The sequence below is a fragment of the Vipera berus genome (genome assembly GCF_964194415.1).
Source record: "Vipera berus genome assembly, chromosome: 12".
Lineage (NCBI taxonomy): Eukaryota > Metazoa > Chordata > Lepidosauria > Squamata > Viperidae > Vipera > Vipera berus.
This window is the reverse complement of record NC_138215.1, coordinates 19,916,812-19,936,776: the sequence shown is the minus strand read 5'-3', so window position 1 is coordinate 19,936,776 and position 19,965 is coordinate 19,916,812. Positions and strand designations below refer to the sequence as shown.

General features: G+C 49.9%; 2 protein-coding genes across 5 annotated transcripts in view; one reads left to right on the top strand and one right to left on the bottom strand.

Moving 5' to 3' along the window:
• Positions 1-4,211: 4,211 nt before the first annotated feature.
• On the bottom strand, positions 4,212-19,174 carry LARP6 (La ribonucleoprotein 6, translational regulator; the record flags this gene model as incomplete). Of its 2 annotated transcripts, none has more annotated exons than XM_081337604.1 (3): positions 4,212-5,264; positions 6,429-6,618; positions 18,983-19,174. In XM_081337604.1, 2 exons carry the CDS (start codon positions 6,468-6,470, stop codon positions 4,212-4,214), a joined length of 1,095 nt encoding a protein of 364 aa, XP_081193730.1. The 2 variants fall into 2 exon arrangements, with proteins under 2 accessions (XP_081193730.1, XP_081193729.1); XM_081337603.1 differs by lacking the exon at positions 18,983-19,174 and adding an exon at positions 10,149-10,300.
• Positions 11,554-19,965, top strand: part of LRRC49 (leucine rich repeat containing 49) — a 24,467-nt gene continuing 16,055 nt past the window's right edge. The window contains exons 1-9 of one of the 3 annotated variants that reach the window (XM_081337600.1): positions 11,554-11,968; positions 12,718-12,780; positions 13,242-13,329; positions 14,357-14,533; positions 14,980-15,064; positions 15,614-15,817; positions 16,988-17,054; positions 17,567-17,710; positions 19,123-19,184. In XM_081337600.1, coding sequence (XP_081193726.1) covers positions 11,912-11,968; positions 12,718-12,780; positions 13,242-13,329; positions 14,357-14,533; positions 14,980-15,064; positions 15,614-15,817; positions 16,988-17,054; positions 17,567-17,710; positions 19,123-19,184 — 947 coding nt within the window. In that variant the 5' untranslated portion in view covers positions 11,554-11,911. Of the gene's footprint in view, positions 12,881-13,241; positions 13,330-14,356; positions 14,534-14,979; positions 15,065-15,613; positions 15,818-16,987; positions 17,055-17,566; positions 17,711-19,122; positions 19,185-19,965 lie in introns of all 3 variants that reach the window. The other 2 variants (XM_081337602.1, XM_081337601.1) reach the window with 2 other exon arrangements.

Here is a 19,965-nt window from a genome sequence, read left to right as displayed (position 1 = left end):
GTCCTTGTTTTATGACCATAATAATTGGGACCGGAACTGCTGCCACTAAGCAGTGCGATCCTCAAGTGAGATTATATGAACCATGCCCAATTTCATGAGCTTTTTTCACCACCGTCCTTAAATGAATCACATGGTCATTAAATGAAATCGGCTTCCCCCACTGACTTTGCTCGTCTCAGCCGCCTGGGGAGGTGGAAGAGGGTGATCCCGTGAGCCGGGCCACTGCAATTCTTGCCAAGTACTCAAATTGAGATCGTGGGATGGATGCTGGGATGGTTGTAAGTGTGAGGACCAGTCGTAAGTTTGTTTGGTTTTTTGCCCCGTTGTAATTTTGAACAGTGGCTAAATGAACGATCGTAAGCTGAGGACTTCTTGTATCCCCAAATGCCAGGATTAGTACAAAATAAGACCTGGATTCCTAACAGCAATGAGGAATTATTATTATCATATTTATGTCTCTGAACGGTACGCAATAAGGCTGCTTTGCGGATTTCTTTCCTCTTCCCCAATGATATTTTTTGGGGAAAGGGATGTAACAAAAATGTGTCCATTTGGGTAGGTGGGCAATATGTAGATCCACCCAAAGCTGAGGCTAAACTAGAGCTGCCTTTCTGGATGCCTAACCATGGTTCAGTTAACCATGGGTATCCTTTGCAAGCAGTCTTTGAGCAGGGTGGTCAGCTTAATCCTAAACACTGGCAGAAACAAGAAAAGCAAGGCATAAATTCATCAGTTAATAAAAATATGAAAGATGAGAGAACAGCCGGGCTTATACCTGGTCCATAGCCATAAAATGAACTTCACCACAAGTGGTGGTTTAGAGCAGGGGTCCCCAAGGTTGGCAACTTTAAGACTCGTGGACTTCAGGAATTCTGGGAATTGAAGCCCACCAGTGGCTGGCTGAGGAATTCTGGGAGTTGAAGCCCACAAGTCTTAAAGGTGCCACGTTTGGAGACTTGGAGCTTAGATCTTAGCCATGACTGGGCCCTTTTCATCAAGCTGTGATGAAGCCAAAGTTTATCAAGGTGCAATTCCACCCACAAGTGATGAAGGACCCACAACAGACGGAAGGCAGAGAGGAAGAAGAGCTATGACTGACCAAATGGTTTCCCAGCGGCTCTCCAAGGCTTGATGGAGTTGACAACGTTGACGTAATTAATCCACTTTTGTTCCCAAGCAGGGCCAGGTCCTGAAAGGGAGAATCCAAAACTTTTCTATGGATCCTCGTGGTGAACATAGTGGTAGTCCTCGCGTTACGGCCATAATGGATCCTGCACGTTACAACCTCCCGCCGTGGTTTTACCTGTCTCCTGAGTCCTCTCAAGGATCATTGCTCCCCGTTGTTTAATTGCTTCTCTCATGTAACCGTAGTTGTCTACAATCTCAAGAAGAAAATAAATTAAACTCCCTTGTCTCGGGGAAGAGCTGGGGTGCTTTGTTTTTTTTAGAAGTAGTTGCTTAAATAAGAGAAACAGGAACCAAGGTGAACATTTTGGATGTTTCCTCATTCAATAGTTCTGGTGGAAAGAGGACAGCCCAAGCCTTGGAGAAGTTCTTCAAAGATCCTTCTACTTCTGCTTGAATCCACCCATCAAGGAGAGGGGTGGGGGAAGTATTTCCTTTAGCAATGCTGGGTCCGTGTCTGGATCCTCCATCCCACAATTAGGCCAAGAAAATTATGCCATAGGCTGGAGAGCCAGTAGTAGTTACACTGTGGCACAACATTTGGACTGTTGAAGATCATTCTATGTCCAACCTTCTGCTCGAGGCAGACTAGAGCAGGGGTAGGCAACCTTGGCTCTTTTATGACTCATGGACTTCAGCTCCCAGAATTCCTGAGGCAGCTGGCTCAGGAATTCTGGGAGTTGAAGTCCACGAGTCATAAAAGAGCCAAGGTTGCCTACCCTTGACCTAGAGCCGTGGTGGCGAACCTATGGCACGGGTGCCACAGGTGGCACGCAGAGCCCTCTGTGGGCATGTGTGCCATTGCCCCAGTCCTAGGCCTTCAGCTGGGTTTTATAAAACCTTTTCGCTTTAGGCCTCCACCGCCGTGTACAAAACAATCAATTTCAACTTCTCGTGGGATAAAAAAAGTTCTCACAAAGTTGGAATTGATAGAACTTTTTGGTCCCACCCAGTCTGCCTTTACCACTGCAGCCACGCCCACCCAATGGGCCACGCCCACCCAAAGGGCCATGACCACCCGGCACCCGATGATACATAAGTGGATTTTGGGTTGCAGTTTGGGCATTTGGTCTCTAAAAGGTTTGCCATCACCGACCTAGAGCATCCTAGAAAGATGGCCTTCCAACCTCTCCAGACGCAGCCTTGTTCTCCAACTCAGCCATGTTTGTCTTCTAATGCAATGTTTCTCAACCTTGGCCTCTTGGAAGATGTCAACACATCTTGGAGTCATGGCTGGCTGGGGAATTCTGGCAGTTGACGTCCAGACATCTTCAAGCGGCCTCAAGGTTGGGAAACACTGTTCTCATATTTAGCCCAATACAGCTGAAGCTTCCCAGTGTTGTGCAGTCATCCAGACTTGGAACAGTCTTCTCCAATCTGAAGCTGCAGAGTTGTGGAACTCCATTTCCCATCACCCTCAACCAAGATGACTGGGAATCCTGGGAGTTGAAGTTCAAGGGTCTAGAGTTGAGGAAGACTGCTTAGCTGCTTCCACAGGTCCAAGATATTAACACCCTAGGAGAGGGAAAGGCCAGACTTACAGGACTGGGAATAAAGAGATACGGAGGCCTGTCAGAGGTGTAGTCAGGCGCAATGGCGTAAGGAGGGAGAAGTGGTCTGCAAGACAAAACGACAAAACCCCGAAGGTCCCTGCGATGTTAAATTCCTACTCTTTTTCAGCAAAATCGATAGATACAGACTGTCCCACCAAACCAGAGTCTAACAAGAAATACAAATCCTGATTCAACTCAGCCCACACAAAGATTGAATTCAGCAAGGCACGGAACCTGGTTACTAAATCAACTCATTTCCTGCATTCCTACAACAGATGGAACCATCGGCTAAACCCAACGGATTCACAGGACATGTGCAGGGGGCGGGTCTCCACACTTGGCACCTTTAAGACTTGTGGGCTGAGGAGTTTAATATTGGGGAATTCTGGGACTTGAAGTCCACAAGTCTTAAAAGCTGCCAAGGTTGGAGGCCCCTGTGCTAAGCCCCCCCCCCGCCCCACCCCGTGGTCTATAGGGGCAACTCTAACCTGTAGCACAAAGCCATCCTGCATCCAACCCAGCCCTTGGCTGGCGCTATAAGCGAGTTGGGATGCTGTGTGGGTGTGTTTGTGTATGTCTACCTCATAGCTATGAGCAATGATCTCACAATGGATTGTACCTAGGGCTGCCCAACCATGAGGTGGCGTGAGATATTTACCACCGTAGGATGGTGGAAATCTCTCTACTAAAGCACTCTTTTTTCTTAAATGATTGAAGAACCTGAATTTTTCCGTTCTCTTTTCCCTTTCATTTCCTCCCTCCTCTCCTGCTCTCCCTCCCTCCCTCTTTCCTTTCTCCCTCCCTCCCTCCCTCCCTCCCTCCCTCCGGCTCACGTAGAAGTAGACTTTCCTGTAATAAAAGCATTAATCAGGTGCAGATTGGGGATGTTTTTCCCACCTTGGCCAACCCTCCCTGGCAATTTTATCTCTTTTTAAAGAAAGCTAATGTGGACCTCTCAGCTCCATCAACGGAACATGAGAATCTTCATCCAACTTGAGAGATGGTTTTAAGCGCAGGTGTCGTTTATTTCATGTCACCAAAGCCAGCCTTCCTGCTGGAGTTCTAGATCTGGAAGCGTCTTCCCGACATGAGACAAAATGCTAAGAACTTCACCGGTTCGGCAAAAGTAACAAGAGAACAAGAGCAAAGGGCGTCAACCACCGTTGGTGGAACGAAGACAACTCAGGTAACTTGTCCTTGCTAAATATATTTGCACATAGATGTTTTTCCCCCCCTTCAAAACAGACATTGATAAAATAAAAGCTCAAACGATACAGATAAGAGAAGTGGGGTGTACTGTGAATTACCAATAAAGGAGAACATTTGTAGCTCAGGGTTGAACTGTGGGGTCCTTGGTGCTCTCTGAGCTTGGTGGTTTTCTTGCAGACGTTTCATGACCAAGCTAGGTAACATCATCAGTGCTACCAGCACAACCAGACTCAGAGAGCACCAAGGATGGCTCCAAAACAGAGTTTATTCATCCTTGGCGACTTTGTTCCTTTCGTTATGAAAGCCCTTCGTTCCGTCCGGCCCCCTGGGCAAACGCAAGACCCCAACAGGCAGTCCAGCCATGGTGGCCATTTTGACGCTGAGCTCTGGGCTAACCACAGGAGTCTTCTCCCGGGCCAGAGTCCGAGCTTGCCGCCGGCGTTGAACCCAGGGGCTACTTGAGGGAGTGATGCTACTGTCTGAAGAGTAATCAGATCGTTTGGCCATCTCAGGACTGGTGCTCAGGAAGCCTCTTCCGTCCTCTGCCAGCGGAGACATCCTGGATGTTTTCCGTAGGGAGGAAGGACTGTTCCAGGGACTCGACCTGGGGGACACGTTTGGGCTCAGGTGGTGGTTTGGATAGGCCGAAGGGCTTAACCGGTTGGAGGAGCTGCTTCTCCTCGGCATGGGAGACGTAGGGTCGCTCTCTTGATCTGAGGAGCTGTTGGCTGACAAGTCTTCACCCACGTCTTGAAGCTGCTCAACTCTCCTATTCATCGAACGGCTCTTGGCTGGATCCTTGGCAGAGTTTTTGTCCTGGTTTTTCTCCTTGAGGACCTTCTTCTTTGGAGGCTTCGTGCCAATGAGTATGACCTTCATGGCGGCTTCGTCTGTAATGCAGAACGACTCATGAGCTTTGACGGCAGCCTCCACCTCTTCGAACTCAATGATGGCACATTCTTGAGTTCCCACCGGGCTGTAACGGCCACTGAGCTTCTTGATATCCGGTGGAAGGTCCCTTCCGGGCTTGAGAATCCGGACAGACATGATGACACCAAAGTGGATGAAGGCCTTGAGGAGATGCTCCATGACCTTCTCTCGGACTTGCCCGTTCTCCTGTCCTTCATCTACAGGATGCGGGTCTTGAGTTGGGGAGATGTCGTAGACAAGAAGCATCCGGCTAGGGAGGTTTTCACCTGGGAACACCGGAACGGCGGTGCTTCGGCGAACTTTTCGGCCATCTTCGTTCATCTCCAGAAGGTTGGAATATTTCAAAGCATAAGCTGTGGCCCTCCAGTCCCGAGTCAGCTGTTTGATCTGGTAAGAAAGAGGAGAATATCTGAGCAAAGGCCGGAATCATTCAAGGATGCCATGGATTTGCATCAGAAAAGAGCAGTTACTTATTTACATCAACCAGTTACTTATTTACATTTATGATATTTCAGCCTTCCCTCTGTGGCACCACCCATATATACAGGGGACCATGAATTCCAGAATTCCCAGAGAGAAAAGAATGTTTGGTTCTGGGCAATGCAGGATCCTAGCCACTGTAATCTGGGAATCGTGGCTTCCAGCTTGTAAGGCAACTGTGCCTTACTCAACAATGCTTTAAAAAATGTAACTCAGTAAAACTTTTAATCAATCAAGCTGAGGACACGTACTCTTGATTTATGATCACAATTGGGACCAGAACTTCCATTGCTAAGCAAGGCAGTCATTAAGTGAGTTTTGCCCAATTTTACGACCTTCCCCCCCCCATGGTGGTTAAATGAATCACACAGCCGTTAAAAGAAATATGGTTGTCCCCATTGACTTGGCTTGTCAGAAGTCACTTCCGTCTGTGCTGTCACAACTTCAGTTGCTAAATGCACGGTTATAAGTCAAGGACTATCTATATGGCTTACATTAACCCATAAAATCCAGGGGTGGGTCTACCTGAGTTTATTTAACAGAACAAGGGATTTGGAAGGGACCTTGGAGGTCTTCTAGTCCAACCCTCTGCTAAGACAGGAAACCCTGTACCATTTCAGTCTCTTCTTAAAAAAAAAACTCCCAGTGTTGGAGCACCCACAACCTCTGGTGGCAAGTCGTTCCACTGATTTCATAAAGTTGGCATGATAACAGGAATGTTCGGTGGGTCACCTTGGGTCTCCTGGACCTAAATTGACTAAATATATTTTGGGGTCCCCGTCAGCCTCCCTGGAAATTAGGAGAATCAGGCAGTTCAAATGAGTATAAAGATTTACAACAAGTTTAAGCTCTCTATAAGAATCTAACTACTAACGGTCAAGGGAAATGAGCGGGAGATAAGAAAGGCATGTCTTGTGAACACGCAGGGGCTCAGGACTGATGACACCTTTGACCCCTCCCTTCCCAAAAGCTCAGCCTGCTCATCTCCTACAGTCCCTTTCTCTCCAAACCAGGGGCCGCAGAGCTGTCTTGGATGATCAGCCCACGTCTCCCCCCCCCTCCAGTGCTTGCCTTTTTGAACGAGGTCAGCAGCTTCACACTGACGTACCCCATCTTGTTCCGCCGGATGTGCTTCAGGAGGAAAGCGTCTTTCTCAAGATTGTCATCGGAGAAATAATATTCTACCTGAGCCACCAGCTTCAGGATCAGATCGTGCTCGGGGGGCTTCCAAGCGGGGGACGAGTCATCCCCGTCATTCTCACTGCGAAAAGAGACAAAGAGAAACAGAGGATGAGGTTTGCCCAGGAAAAGGAACAACTGTAGAGAAGATTACATAAAGCTGGCTGAAAAATAAATAAATAAATAAAAGCACATGTGTGACTTTCATTTCCAAGAATCTGCTCCTTTGTGCATTCCTCGAACGTTGCTCACTGTGCTCAGGGTTTGGGGGCTGCGCTCACAGGCGTGAAAACAGTCTGCACAATTCCGTTGGGCTTCCAGCAGTGAGCTGGAAAACGTGTGTGTGTGTGTGTGTGTGTGTGTGTGTGTGTGTATGTATGTATGTATAAAATCCAAATATCTTTGCTCTAGTCTCTTGGCATCCTGAGCTCCCTATATTTTGGAAAAGTCACAGTATTTCGCAATTCATCTAAACAAAAAAATGTGTGGGAAGTTTGCAAAGGAACATCTTGACCTGGGAAGGAAAAGAAATTAAGGAAAATAAACAACTGAAGGGACTCTCCCTATGGGGATAGTTCTCAACTTACAGCCATTGGTTTAGTCCAGGGGTAGGCAACCTTGGCTCTTTTATGACTCGTGGACTTCAACTCCCAGCTATGCTGGCTCAGGAATTCTGGGAGTTGAAGTCCACGAGTTATAAAAGAGCCAAGGTTGCTTACCTTTGGTTTAGTCAAACTTTGAACAGCACTGGAAAAAAAGAGACTTATGACCAGTTGTCTCACTTATGACTGTTGCCACATCCCCAGGGTCACATGATCAAAATTCAGACGCTTGGCAACTGACTTGTATTTATGACGGTCGCAGTGCCCCAGGGTCATGGGATTCCCCTTTTGTGACCTTCAAAGTCAACGGGTAAGCCAGATTCACTTAACAACCGTGTTACCAGCTTCAACGATCCACTTAACAACTGCTGCAACAAAGGTCGTAACGTGGGGCAAATTTCACTTAACAACCGTCTTGCTTGGCAATGGAAACTTTGGGATCCGTTGTCCTCATAAGTCGTGAACTACCTGTACGGTGGTTATAACCCGCCCCCATGCTGGCTGGGGGTTATAGCTGTTGTAGTCCAGCAACATCCCTGGAGGCTAATGGCTCAGCACATTGCTACCTTCTCCAAAGTCAGAGAAGTTGGTATTTCTCACACTTGGCCCCTTTTAAGAAGGGTGGACTTCAACTCCCAGAATTCCCCAGCCCTTAAAGTGTCCAAGAGTGAGAAATGCTGGCTAGGGAATTCTGGGGGAAACCGAATAGAAATAAAAATAATAGAAATATAGGGTCTTTATTGTCACTTTATATGTAAACTAATCAGCCTGCATTAAAAGGTTTTGCTTAAAGGAGGGCCGTGTTCATCTTTGGAGGACTCTGTTTCCCCCCTCCCCAGAATAAAATTCCAGAGCAGCAACTGACAGACAGACAGACAGTTGTTGACCCAGGGAAGCTTTGCCGGGAACCAGATGTGGGGCAGGGCAGCTGTGCTGCTCTCCAGCATCAGATTACAGATGTTCCTCTGCAGCTGAAGCGCCTCCCACCCACCAGCGCCAAGTCAGCAGACGAGCCCTTTCCTGGCACGGCTAACGCCACTCTCTCGGACCAGGGGGTGGGTGGGAATGGGACCCTCCCTCCCAGCTGCCTGCCCAGCCTGGCCCAGGTGGGGAAGGAGGGTTGCCAAAATGGTTGTTGCAACATCCGGCCTTCTTTGCAGCAGCCGAGCAACGCGGGCCCGGCCTTGGCAGAGGCTGCCCACGTGGGCTTCGCTTGGGGATATGAGAGGGGGGAGCCTGGCCGGGGGCGGGGGAAGGCCACCCACCCTGGCCCCTTCTTCCTCCGCCCCAGAGCTCAGGCTGAAAAGATGCTCCCCCCCCCCGTCCACCAAGGACATCTTTTAAACAAAAAGAGAGATGAAAATGGCAAAAATGAGGATTTCCCAGGACGGCAGGCAGACAGGTCGGCTGGCTGTAATGCAAATCTTTTCCCATCCTTGCAAAGAGGGGGTGAAGAATCAGCCGGCTGGTCTTTGTTTTTCTGCCAACGACAGGGAGACGCTCAGTGCCCCATCCTCCTCGGCCTCCCCGCCCGGAAGAAAATACCCCCGCCCCAAAATCCTAGAAATGGGTGTAGCTGGAAGAAAAGAAGCAGGCAGACATCCTTCCTGCCTGGAGGGGCTTTGATTTCCTAGCAGCACGGAAAGCGCCCCACCTGGTCCCGCCTTTCTCGCCCATGGCAAGTGCCATTTTGGTGCCAATAAGATACATACATACATACATACATGTAGTCCTTGACTCACCACCACAATTTGGACCAGAATCCCCACTGCTCAGCAAGGCAGTTGTTAAGCGAGTTACGCTCGATGTTACAGTGTTTTTGGCCACGGCTGTTAAGCAAATGAAATCACTGCAGTTGATCAGCCAATCTGGCTTCCCTCGTTGCCTTTGCTTGTGGGAGTCTGGCTGGAAAGGCGGCAAAAGAGGATCACGCGATCCCGGGAGAGGGCAAGCGTCATAAATACATGCTGGTTGCCAAACACCCAAATTTTGATCCTGCGATGGGGACGCCGTGATGTCTGTGTCAGTCTTTCCTTCCAAAGCCTTTCTAACTAAATGAATGCTTGTAATTAGAGGACTACCACTACATCACGGCCAGGTTCACATAGAGAGCTTACACAGAGCTTCTCCGGGTCGTCTGCTGAATCTCTTTGGGTCACAGGTTGGGAGTGCCTTTTTTTTTAAAAAGTACCCTCCATCTAATCTCTGGGTGGTCTCTTTTCAAACACTAATCCGGTCTTGACACAGTCAAGCTTTTCAAAATCAGCCAGGATGAAGCTGGAGGGACCACCAGCTGGGAAGCCTTCAGCAAGCTCCTTCACAGTATAAGGAAAAGGTAGTTTGATAACAAACTGGGTTAACCCAACTCGGTTAACTCCAGGACAGGCAGGGACCCCCGGCTAAGACAATTCCCTGTGATGGAGGTCTTCTCCCTCTTGCTAGGCAAAGCCCCAGAAGGGACCTCCCTGGAAAAAACCCCAGACCCAGTGCCAGGAGGGGCCTCAAAGCGGGTGGAGAGGGGGCCACAAGGTGAGCAATCCCCCCTCCCCGACCTTTTTACTGGCAGGCAGTCCCTCTGGACTTTCTCCAGCAAACCCCAGCAGGAGAGAGCAGGGGCGCGCCCACCCTGGCAAACTCAGGACGACCCTCCTCCTGTAGCCCTCGGGGGTGTGTGTGGCAAGTGGGCATCAAAGCAGACCCCTCCCCACGGATGCAGGAGCCCCCTTTCCCTCCTGAAAGCCACGCAGCCCACGCTCGACCCTCGCTTTCGGGGCAGCATCTTCTCTCCACTTTTCAGCACCTTCCCCTCCCATCCCCCCCATCCTCCACTGCAGTCGGGGTGGGGGGTGGGCTTTCCGGGGTCTCCCCTTCCAAGCCTGCCCTGGCGGAGCAAGAGGGGATACCCGCCTCCCGGGACAACCCCTCCCCCGCCTCCCCTTCCGTCCCTCCCTGCCGGGCATCCCCGGGCCAAAACGAGGCCAAGGCGCTAGTCCCGGGGGTCGCGCCCTACCTGGATTTGCCCCCTCCAAAACTGCTGCCGCCCCGCCCGAAATCGTCTTCGCTGCAGCTGCCGCCCGGTGGGCTCGGACACCGCGGCTCGTCCTCCTCCGCTTCGGCCACCCGGATTTGCACCGGTCCCGCCGCTCGCTCCAGCTCCGCCATCCTCCAGCCCGTCCCTGGCGCTGCGGCTCTCCGGCCAGCCAGCCCGCCTCCGCCTCCGCCTCCACGCTCCGCCTCCGAGGCTGGGCCGGCGGGGACCCCCCTCCCCTCCCTGCACGTGGGAACGCACCAGCCCAGCCTGCCAGTGCAAGGCGGAAGGTCGGCTCCGGTTTGCGTCTTGGGCAGCAAGCGGAGGCCAGCCTCGCCTCGCAGGTCGCGGGAACCCGGCCTTGCAGAATAGAATAGAATGGAGCTGGAAGGGACCTTGGAGGTCTTCTAGTCCAGCCCCCTGCTCAAGCAGGAGAAGCTATACCATTTCAGACAGGTGGCTGACCAGTCTCTTCTTGAAAACCTCCAGTGATGGAGCGCCCACGATTTCTGGTGGCAAGTCGTCCCACTGGTTAATTGTCCTCATTGTTAGGAATTTTCTCCTTAATTCCAGGCTGCTTCTCTCTTTGGTCAGTTTCCTCCATCCATTGTTTCTTGTCCTCAGGTGCTCTGGAGAATAATGTGACCCCCTCTTCCTTGCGGCAGCCCCTAAGATACTGAAACACTGCCAATATGTCTCCCCTATTTCTTCTTTTCTTTAGACTGGCCATCCCCAAATCCTGCAGCCGTTCTTCATATGTTTTAGTCTCCAAGCCTTTGATCATCTTAGTTGCTTTTCTCTGATTTTTTTTTCCAAACTCTCAACATCTTTTTTTTCTGGTATGGCGACCAAAATTGGTTGCGGTATTCCAGGTGTGGCCTCACTAGGTTTTATAAGGCAAACCCATGGCAAATTCAGATGTGAGCTGGCATGGCTTTCTGTGAGCTAACTCTCAACCTGTGCTTAGCCTTTCTTGAGAACTCAGCTGTGCACAAGGGAAACTGGCTTTCTGCAGCAAGCAGAGGCCAGCCTTGCTTAGCAGGTCGTGGGAACTCCAGCCTTGCGGAAGGCAAAGCCACAGGAGACTGAGATTTAACTGGCATGGCTTCATTAGAGCAAACGCTCAATCCAAGGCGCTTAGCCTTTCTTGCGAACTCGGCTTTGCACAAGGCAAACCCATGGATTCAGACCTTTGGGTGTCACCGGACCCCATAAAGAAATGGGTGTTTCATTAGACGAGGATGCTAAGCTAACCACGGTCTGCCCATCGTGGCTTCTGCAGGCAACCCGACCCTTAGGAGCACCCAAAGCAGGATCAGGCTATTCTCCCTGGCCTAGGAGGGCCTCCTCTCAGACCAGGCTGGCGGGGCCGTGCGTGGGCGCATTCGCTGCCCCCGCCGCCCTCCCACTCGAGGGGCAGCCTGTGCCCACGCAGCGGCTCCACCCAAGGCCTCCTCTCTCTCTCGCTCGCTCCCCGCCCCAATTGCAACGGTAACGTCCGGTTCATTTAGGACGGCGTGTTCGTTTTCCCCCCCTTACTGGAAACCCGAAGTGCTTATTGATGCCTCGAGCCCACATCCCCTTTGCGCTCCCTGGCGTGGCGGCTCTCGAAAGCGTACCCGGAAGCGGGTGTTGCCACGGCAACTGCCGGGCGGCTTCCGGGCGGAGCGCGAGAGAGGAGAAGGCGGCGGCAGCGGCCACTTCCGCGCTTTGTTGCGGCGGCGGCGGCGGCGGGAGTGGTTGCCATGGTGCCCAGCAAATGCCGGCCCGCCGGGGTAGGGAGGCCGGGCCACACCGTTTCGGTAAGCCAGGGCCCCCCTTGAGGACCGGGGACTACAGGTCCCATGGGGCGCAGCCGGGGATGTGGAGCATGGGGGCTGTAGTCCTTCCCCAGTTGGGGAAGACCATTGTGAGCAGCTCACCCTCCCCCACTTCCTCCTCCTCCTGGTCTTTAAAAATAAATAATCAAAGAATAATTTTGCTTTCCACGTGTCAAATGTTAATTAATTTTTATTTTAATTATTTTGTATTGTCATATTAAATTATTTTTTGTTTTAATCCTTTTTTTTTACTTTAAAATGATTTTTTAAAATCATTTAATGTTTAATTAGTTTTTATTTTTTTATTTTTTTTTTACTTTAATCGTTTTGACACTTTTATTAATTATTTTTCTGTTTTTAATGTTTTCAGTTTTGGTACTTATTTGATTTTTTTAATTTGGGTTTTTTTGTTAAAAATTTAGTGCTTTGTAGTAGATTTCTGCTATCTTTTGTTCGTTTCATGGTATTGCTTTGTGTTTTCAGCCCCTTCAGTGTCACCCATGTGAGATGGACAGCGATATAAATTTACCAAATAAATGTATTTGAAAAATTGGTTTCCCCCCCGAAACGCCGCCAGAATGAAATATTCCCTATTTTATGCATGCCTGATTTTAGCGACCCTTTTTGCCCCATTTACCCAAAGCAACTCTCAGTTGAAATGCTCTTCTCCCTGTTCCTCTTTTAAATGTGAGATTCTTGGAGGTGGTTAATTCTCCTTTTTTTGTTCACAGGCCAACAATTACGGAGTTCAGCTGGTTCTCCAAAGTACGTCGGCGGCAGAAAGAACCAGAACTGTGAGACTTGAATTTTTATTCTAAACATTTTAGAGAACTCCGAGGTCCCGACTTGAAGTTGTGTAGTGAATTTGGTGTTTTGTGATGTCTTCTGATGTGGGTGCGTAGATGTGCTGCCTTTTTGCTCTTTTTATGGTTAGGCTTCTTGCATGCTTGATGTTGTGGAGAGCACGTTTTACAACTCCCAGGCACGTTCACCCCTGTGCTGGAATTAATAAAGCTATCCTAAATAAAGAAGCGGTAACAAGATTCAGTCCTATTGAATGGGAAGGGGTTTGCAAAAAAACCCCTTGTCCTATTTTAGCCTTCACACGACATAATTTGGGACACGTCACTGCAGCCGACCACTCCTCTTAAAACCTTCTGTGTTTCATAATCTCAGTGTTTCTTGGGCGAATCTGTTTTCTTTTGGTTTCCATAAGGCGCATAATGCCTTTTCCTTCTCACATTTTGTATTGCAGCTGGAGCTGAGGTTGCACAAAGAACAGCCCTATCTCCACAACCGGTCCTTGCAGCATGACCTTGAAAAAAACCACCCCGGAAAACTAGGTATTCTTGGGAAGTTCGCTGTCAAAAATCAAGATTGCTAACAAGGGACATGAGAAACGTGTCTGTAATTCTTGCATTTTGGTGTGAGATGGAATCTCAGGGTTTTTTTAAAAACACAGCAGAAAGCTTTTGTGGCCCTTTCGGTGGCATAGCAAAGATCATATTCTGATACTGAGAAAGGGGATCACTTTTAAATTATTTTCACTTTATATATTTTGCTTGATTTTTATACTTCAGCTTACGACCACAATTGGGCCCAAAATTGATGTTGCTAAGTGAGATATTTGTTAAGTGAGTTTTGTCCCATTTTTACGACCTTTCTTGCCACAGTTGTTAAGTGAATCTGGCTTCCCCATTGACTTTGCTTGTCAGAAGGTCGCGAAAGGTAATCACACGATCCCAGGACAATGCAGAGGTCATAAATAGGAGTCAGTTGCCAAGTTTCTGAATTTTGATCACATGACCATGGGGGGGGATGGATGCTGCAATGATTATAAGTGTGAAAAGTCTCAACTGGTGATCATGTGGCCCTGGGACGTAAAGGCATCCCGGTTGCCATGCTGTCAAATTTTGATCACATGACTGGGGATGCTGGGACGGTCATAAGTGTGAGGACTGATTGCAAGTCTCTTTTTCAATACCATTGTAACTTCAAATGGTTGTGAAATGAATTGTTATAAGTTGAGAGCTACCCGTAAGCTGTTGTGAACCACAGACAATTCAACAGCATAGAGCAGGAGTCTCCAACCTTGGCAACTTGAAGACTTGTGGACCATCTTCCAGAATTCCCCAGCCAGCATGGCTGGCTGGGGAATTCTGGGAGTTGAAGTCCACATGTCTTCAAGCTGCCAAGTTTGGAGACCTCTGGCATAGAGGACTGCAGAATAGTAATTGAATAGCGACATAGTCAGCCCTGCTATTTTCAGAGGCTCATATATGCCCAGGAGTCTGAAAGGCCGTAGAATTTAATTAGTCTTTTCGGGCCTGATGACAAATAATCCTCCTTTTTCTCCTCTCCTTTGAGCAGATGGAAGATTAAGTCCTTTGTCACGCAGTAAAAAAGTCTGCAATTTTGCTGATATCCCTAGTTTGGAAGTGAAATACGGCCCGGGTTCTCTCACAGTCTGTGGAGACGGCTCTTTTCCGAACCCTTTGAAGTACCGAATTCAACAGGATTGCCACAATGTCAGTGCAAATAGCCCAGGTAATTCTGCAGATCGACAGGGCTTAATGCAGCTATGGTCCAAGCCGGCCAGGGGAATTGAAGCCCACACATTTGAAAGTGTCCAAGTTGGAGAAGCTCTGCTCTAAACAGTTACTAGATCTTTGCCCTTGCCCGCTTCCTAGGGCTGAGAGAAAGTGACTGGCCCAAGGTCACCCAGCCGGCTTTGTGCTTAAGGAGAGACTAGAGCTCGTGGTCCCCCGGTTTCTGAGAGAGCAGGGCCTTGGGCAGGGGGATGGACTAGAAGACCTCCAAGGTCCCTTCCAGCTCTGTGATTCTAGCCTGGTGCCTTTAACCACAATGGTCCCTTCCTTTGTGAGAAAACCAGGATGCTCCATTGGAGACCGGAAAGGCTGCCGTGGCTTAAAAAATGGCCTGAATGTTAGTAGTTGAAGACATGTTTTCATTTCCCCCCCCCCCCCCGTTAGATATTTATAGGGACACAGGATTTCCTTTGGTGTACCGCTCGGCAGAAGAGAAAATCCAGCTTTCGGACCGGATGACCCTCGAAAGGTAAAAATGAGGGAGGGGAGGGCAATTGTCTTTGCTGCAGATGTTTGCAGCTGGACATTGGCTGCAAACCTCTGGAGCATTTGGAGGGAGAATCCCTGTTGGCCAGGTTGGGAACTAACAAACAGTTGCCATTTATATTCTGCTTTAACAGATGGATTTAGGGAGCTAGGAAGATTTTCATTTTAGGAGGCTTGCTCTTGTCTGCCACCTTCCCTTCTTCCTCTCCTCTTCTTCTTCTTCCTTAGCTTTTACAGTTTTTTAAAAGATAGGGTACTGTTTCAAAATCTTGAAAATGTATGCGGATATGCTTCGTTTGGTTGGAGGCTCACTTTAGTCTTAGGTTGCTCTCCAAGGCCGTGTTTCTCAACCTTGGCAAGCTTTAACCGGCGCGGATTTCAGCTCCCAGAATTCCCCAGCCAGCTCCGAAGTCCACGCAGCTGAAAGCTGCTAAGGTTGAGAAGCACTGCGCTAGGGCCGCGATTAGAGCGATCCCCGGGCTGCTAGCTGCCCCTTTACTTCTTAGCGCTGTAGCTGGAACTTCCTTCCCAGGCAGAAGCTGACCGTTTGCCCCATCATTGACGGGGAAGAGCACCTTCGCCTCCTGAGCTTGCAGCACAACTTCATCACTCGAATCCAGAACATCTCCAACTTGCAGCACCTGATTTTCTTAGACTTGTACGATAACCAGATCGAAGAAATCGGCGGCCTTTCTACCCTGAGGTGTCTCCGGGTCCTGTCGCTGGGAAATAACAGGTAAAGAAGCAAACGTTGCATTTGGAAAAGCAGGGCAGGTTTTATTTCGTGGCTGGCCGGGGCTGAATTCTGCTGCTTTGGGTAGAATTCTGCTTTTGCGGCAGGCCTCCAATCGAGATTTAACCAGAACTGGCTTACTTTCTGAGCCCAGGCCGGATGGTTATATCTACTTCGGTCTGGTGAGAGTCCCAAAGATGCTTTTTCAAGAGACAACTGGACTTTCTTTGCTTTTCCTTGAAGACATTTCGCTTCTCCTCCAAGAAGCTTCTTCAGTTCTGGATGAGAAGTGGGGCGTCTTCAAGGAAAAACAGAAAGGCCAGTTGCCCCCTGAAAAAACCCCTTTGGGGCAGCCATGACCTGGAGGACTGAGAATCTCCACAGACACACGGCTGGTGAGAGTGTGGAAAGTTGTTTGGTGTGAAAAGTCCTTGCTTCTTGCCGAGCTGAGGCCCTGCTCCTCTCTGCACCCCCGCCGCCATCTCTGGACATCTCTCCATCTTTCATATGGAGCCGTGTTTCCATGGGGGGAATATCAGGGGCCCCCACCATATTACCGCTGCTTCTGAAAGCCCTCTTCAAACTCAGCCCAGAAGTCCAGATACAACAATGGGACAAGCCACCTGCAAACAAATAAAGATCACCTGTGTTCCTTCAGCCTAAAAATGTCAAGATTGGAGTAGAATGGTGGATTTCCTCTGTGATAGCTTTCCATGCTCATATTTCTCCATTGGAGCAAACAGGATGGGAAGGGGACTTGGAAGCCACCATCTGCCACCAGTCTGTGCTTCCGGGTCATCGGGATTCACTTCCTCTGCCTCTCCCCCCTTCCCCAAAGCTTCCAGACCAGAATTAACCACCCAGCTCAGAGAGCACCAAGGACCCCACAGTTCAACCCTGAGCCACAAAGAATCTCTTCTATTGAAATCAGAATTAGCCTGTTTTTCCCCCTTTTTCTATTTTTCTGCCTCTGACGTACGGACATTCCCATTTCACCCAGAGGTAAATGAGCTCTTACACTTCTGCTGTTCCAGCTTTCAAATACTGTGTCCAGACAGCCTGGGATTCCTGTCCTAAGGCAAAGATCCGTTTGCTCTTCTTGACTGATACCCTAATGTATTTTTCTTTCCCCCCCTCCTTCCATCCCCTTCAAATGCCTCTTCACCGTTGCAGAATAAGGAGGATTTCAAACCTGGATAATCTTGTAAACCTTGATGTCTTGGATCTTCATGGCAATCAGGTAGGACTCAGCATTTGCAGTTGGGGTGGGAAATAACTATCAGCTGGCAGTTAGTAGGGACTACTCCTTCCCTGCACCCTGACTAAAGAGAAGAGTATCCAAGGATTAGGGGCGGGGGGAGAGGATACATCGGAGAGAATCCTGGCCTGAGCTATTCCTTGCTTTGCCTACTCTGGCTATCAGGGGAATTCTGGGGCTTGAAGTCCCCAAGTCTTAAAGTTGCCAAGGTCAGGTGCTGAACTGGTGGGTGATTTAAACTGGGTTGAACTGGAGAGCTGGGAAGCCAGGTTAGATATTACTGTTCTTTATGGGCCATTTAGAGACATGGAGGGAATAAGCACACAGACGTTCTAATGAAACAATGCACATTGCACAGTTTCATTGCTACAGCATCCTGGCATGTAATTTCAATCTCCGGAGATAAATTTCGCAGAATCCTTCTCGGATGGTAGGTGTTGGGTGGGAAACGGGCGGGTCCGATAGTAAGTGTCACTCTCCCTCGCCCCTCCCAGATTTCCCTCATAGAAAACCTCAGTCACTTACGAGATCTCCGGATGTTGAACCTGGCCCGAAATTGCTTGGCCCACGTCGGAAACCTCAGCGGCCTGGATTCCTTGCTGGAGCTCAACCTCCGCTACAATAAGATCCGATCGGTGGTGAGCCCCCCCTTGAACCCAACCCTGCTTGCCCCTTGAAGGGGCTTTCCTCGGCAGGGAAAAAGATGCCCTTTGCTCGGGGGAGGGCTGATCTGCAGCTGGCAGGATGCTTCTGCCCCGTCCCCGGAGACTGGGCAGCCCTTGGTCTGAAACGGTGGAGGGTCTGCCGCTTGGGCAGGGGGGTTGGACTAGAAGACCTCTGAGGTCCCTCCCAACTCCCTTACAGGTGGACCTCGAGTTACGAGGTCTACAGCTGAGCCCACAACATCTGTTGTTCAGCGAGACATTTGTTACATTTTGAGTTTTCCCCCCTTGTACGACTTTTCCTGCCTCGGTTGTTAAGTGAATCACTGCAGTTGTTAGTAACACGGGCGGTTAAGTGAATCTGGCTTCACTGTTGGCTTGTCAGCAGGCCGCCAAAGGGGATCACCTGACCCCGGGCCACTGCGACCGTCATAAATGCGCGTCAGTTGCCAAGCATCCGAATTTTGATCATGTGACTGTGGGTTACGCTGCGACGGTCGTTAAGTGTGAAAAATGATCCTAAGCCCCTTTTTTCAGGGCCGTTGTAAGTTCGAATGGTCACTAAACGAATTGTTGTAAATTGAGGACCACTTGTATTCTTCTTCCCTCTCCCCCCTCCCCCCCCCCAACACACACTTCTTCAAGCATTCCCAAGACGACAGACAAGCTGTTCCTTTGCAAAAGTGGGAAATTATCCCATTTCTCCCTTCTTCTTCTCTCCCCCCTCCCCCCCCGCCCACCCGACTTTATTCTGGCAAACAGCCGCAGGTGGGGAGACCCACTTCTCAAAGGCCCCGCCTGCCTGCCTGCCTGCCGCTGAAACAGCCCCTGCATGACTTAGCAGTTTGATGCAGGAAGAGCCACATGGCTCTCCAGCAACCCTGTTTTATTTTGCCTGCTGTTCATTGCGGCACATTTCCCCTCCCACCCCTCCTCCTTGCGCACCGTGCCATCTCCGCCCCCCCAAATGCTGAGACAGCACAAGAGAGAGAGAGAGAGAGAGAAGGAAAGAGAAGAGAGAGGGAGAGAGAGAGTGACAGAGAAAGAGAAAGAAAGAAGAGAGAGAGAGAGAGAGAGACCGGCTGGCCGGCTTTCAGACAGACCGGGAGCAGCTGGTACGTCTGGCACCCCGCTCTGCCTCCCCGCCTCTCTCTTCTCCGCCTTCCCCCTCTTCCCATCGCAAGCCGCACCGCGTGGTTTCTCCCCCCCCCTCCCCCCCCCTGAAGAGGGCTCTGCCTTCATTCTGACCTGCGCCACGGAAGTCGCCTCCCTCCCGTCAGGGCTGCGGGAAGGGTGGCAGGCAAGCAGGCATGGTTTCCTGCCCGGCAGTTCTGCCTTTGCAGCCGGCTTCGCCTTGGCCTCTGACTCTCCCTGCCGTCTCCTTTTAGAAAGATGTGGACACCCTGCCCAGCCTGCAGCGTCTCTTCCTCAGCTTCAACAACGTCTCTTGGTAAGCTGGAGCTCCGTTTTCTCCTCTCTCTCTCTCTCTCTCTCTCTCTCTCTCTCTCTCTCTCTCTGCACTCGCTCGAGCTGCTCTCCTCCCTTGGGGATCGACCCCAGATCTTTTGCAAAGGGGCTTTTGGTCTAATTGGTAGGAAAAAACAGTCAGAGTGTGTGGAACTTGTCCCAAAGCTGCTTTTTCCCCCCAAAGGCAAGTGGACTTTTTTCTTCTTCTTCTTGTTAAAGAAAGTCCAGTTGCATTTTGGGGAAAAAAAAGCAGCTTTGGGACAACCCTGACCAGGATGAGTGAGAATCTCCATTGAAAATGTGGAACTTGATAAAGATCATGAAACAAACGTGTTTCCGAACAAACCTGTTTTAGGCTTTTTAAAGCGACAGACGGGAACTTCTCTGCTTCTCTTTCACCGGCTCAAGTTTGTTCGGAGTTCTGGCTCCTTAAAGGGGAGATGGAAAAATATAGGACCCCACGGGATCCAAAGAGAAAAAAGCCCGCTCCCTGATTCTTCAGATTCAGGAAGATCTGCTGTGAGTCAGTGTGATGCTCCTTGTGTGAAACAGTGCCAAGAAGGGATTTAGGATACGCAGCCCATTCTCCTTCCTACAGGTTGAAAATAATTGAAGTTCCTGGGTTCCCACTGTGCGGTTTCCAGGCACAGTCTTTGTTAACTATCAGGCGTGCTGCTCCTTGCTGAGCTATTGTAGACTTCAGGGCTAATGCTTTGCTTTGCGCCCTTGTCAAGAATGCTGCTGTCCCTTCAAGTGAAAGGGGT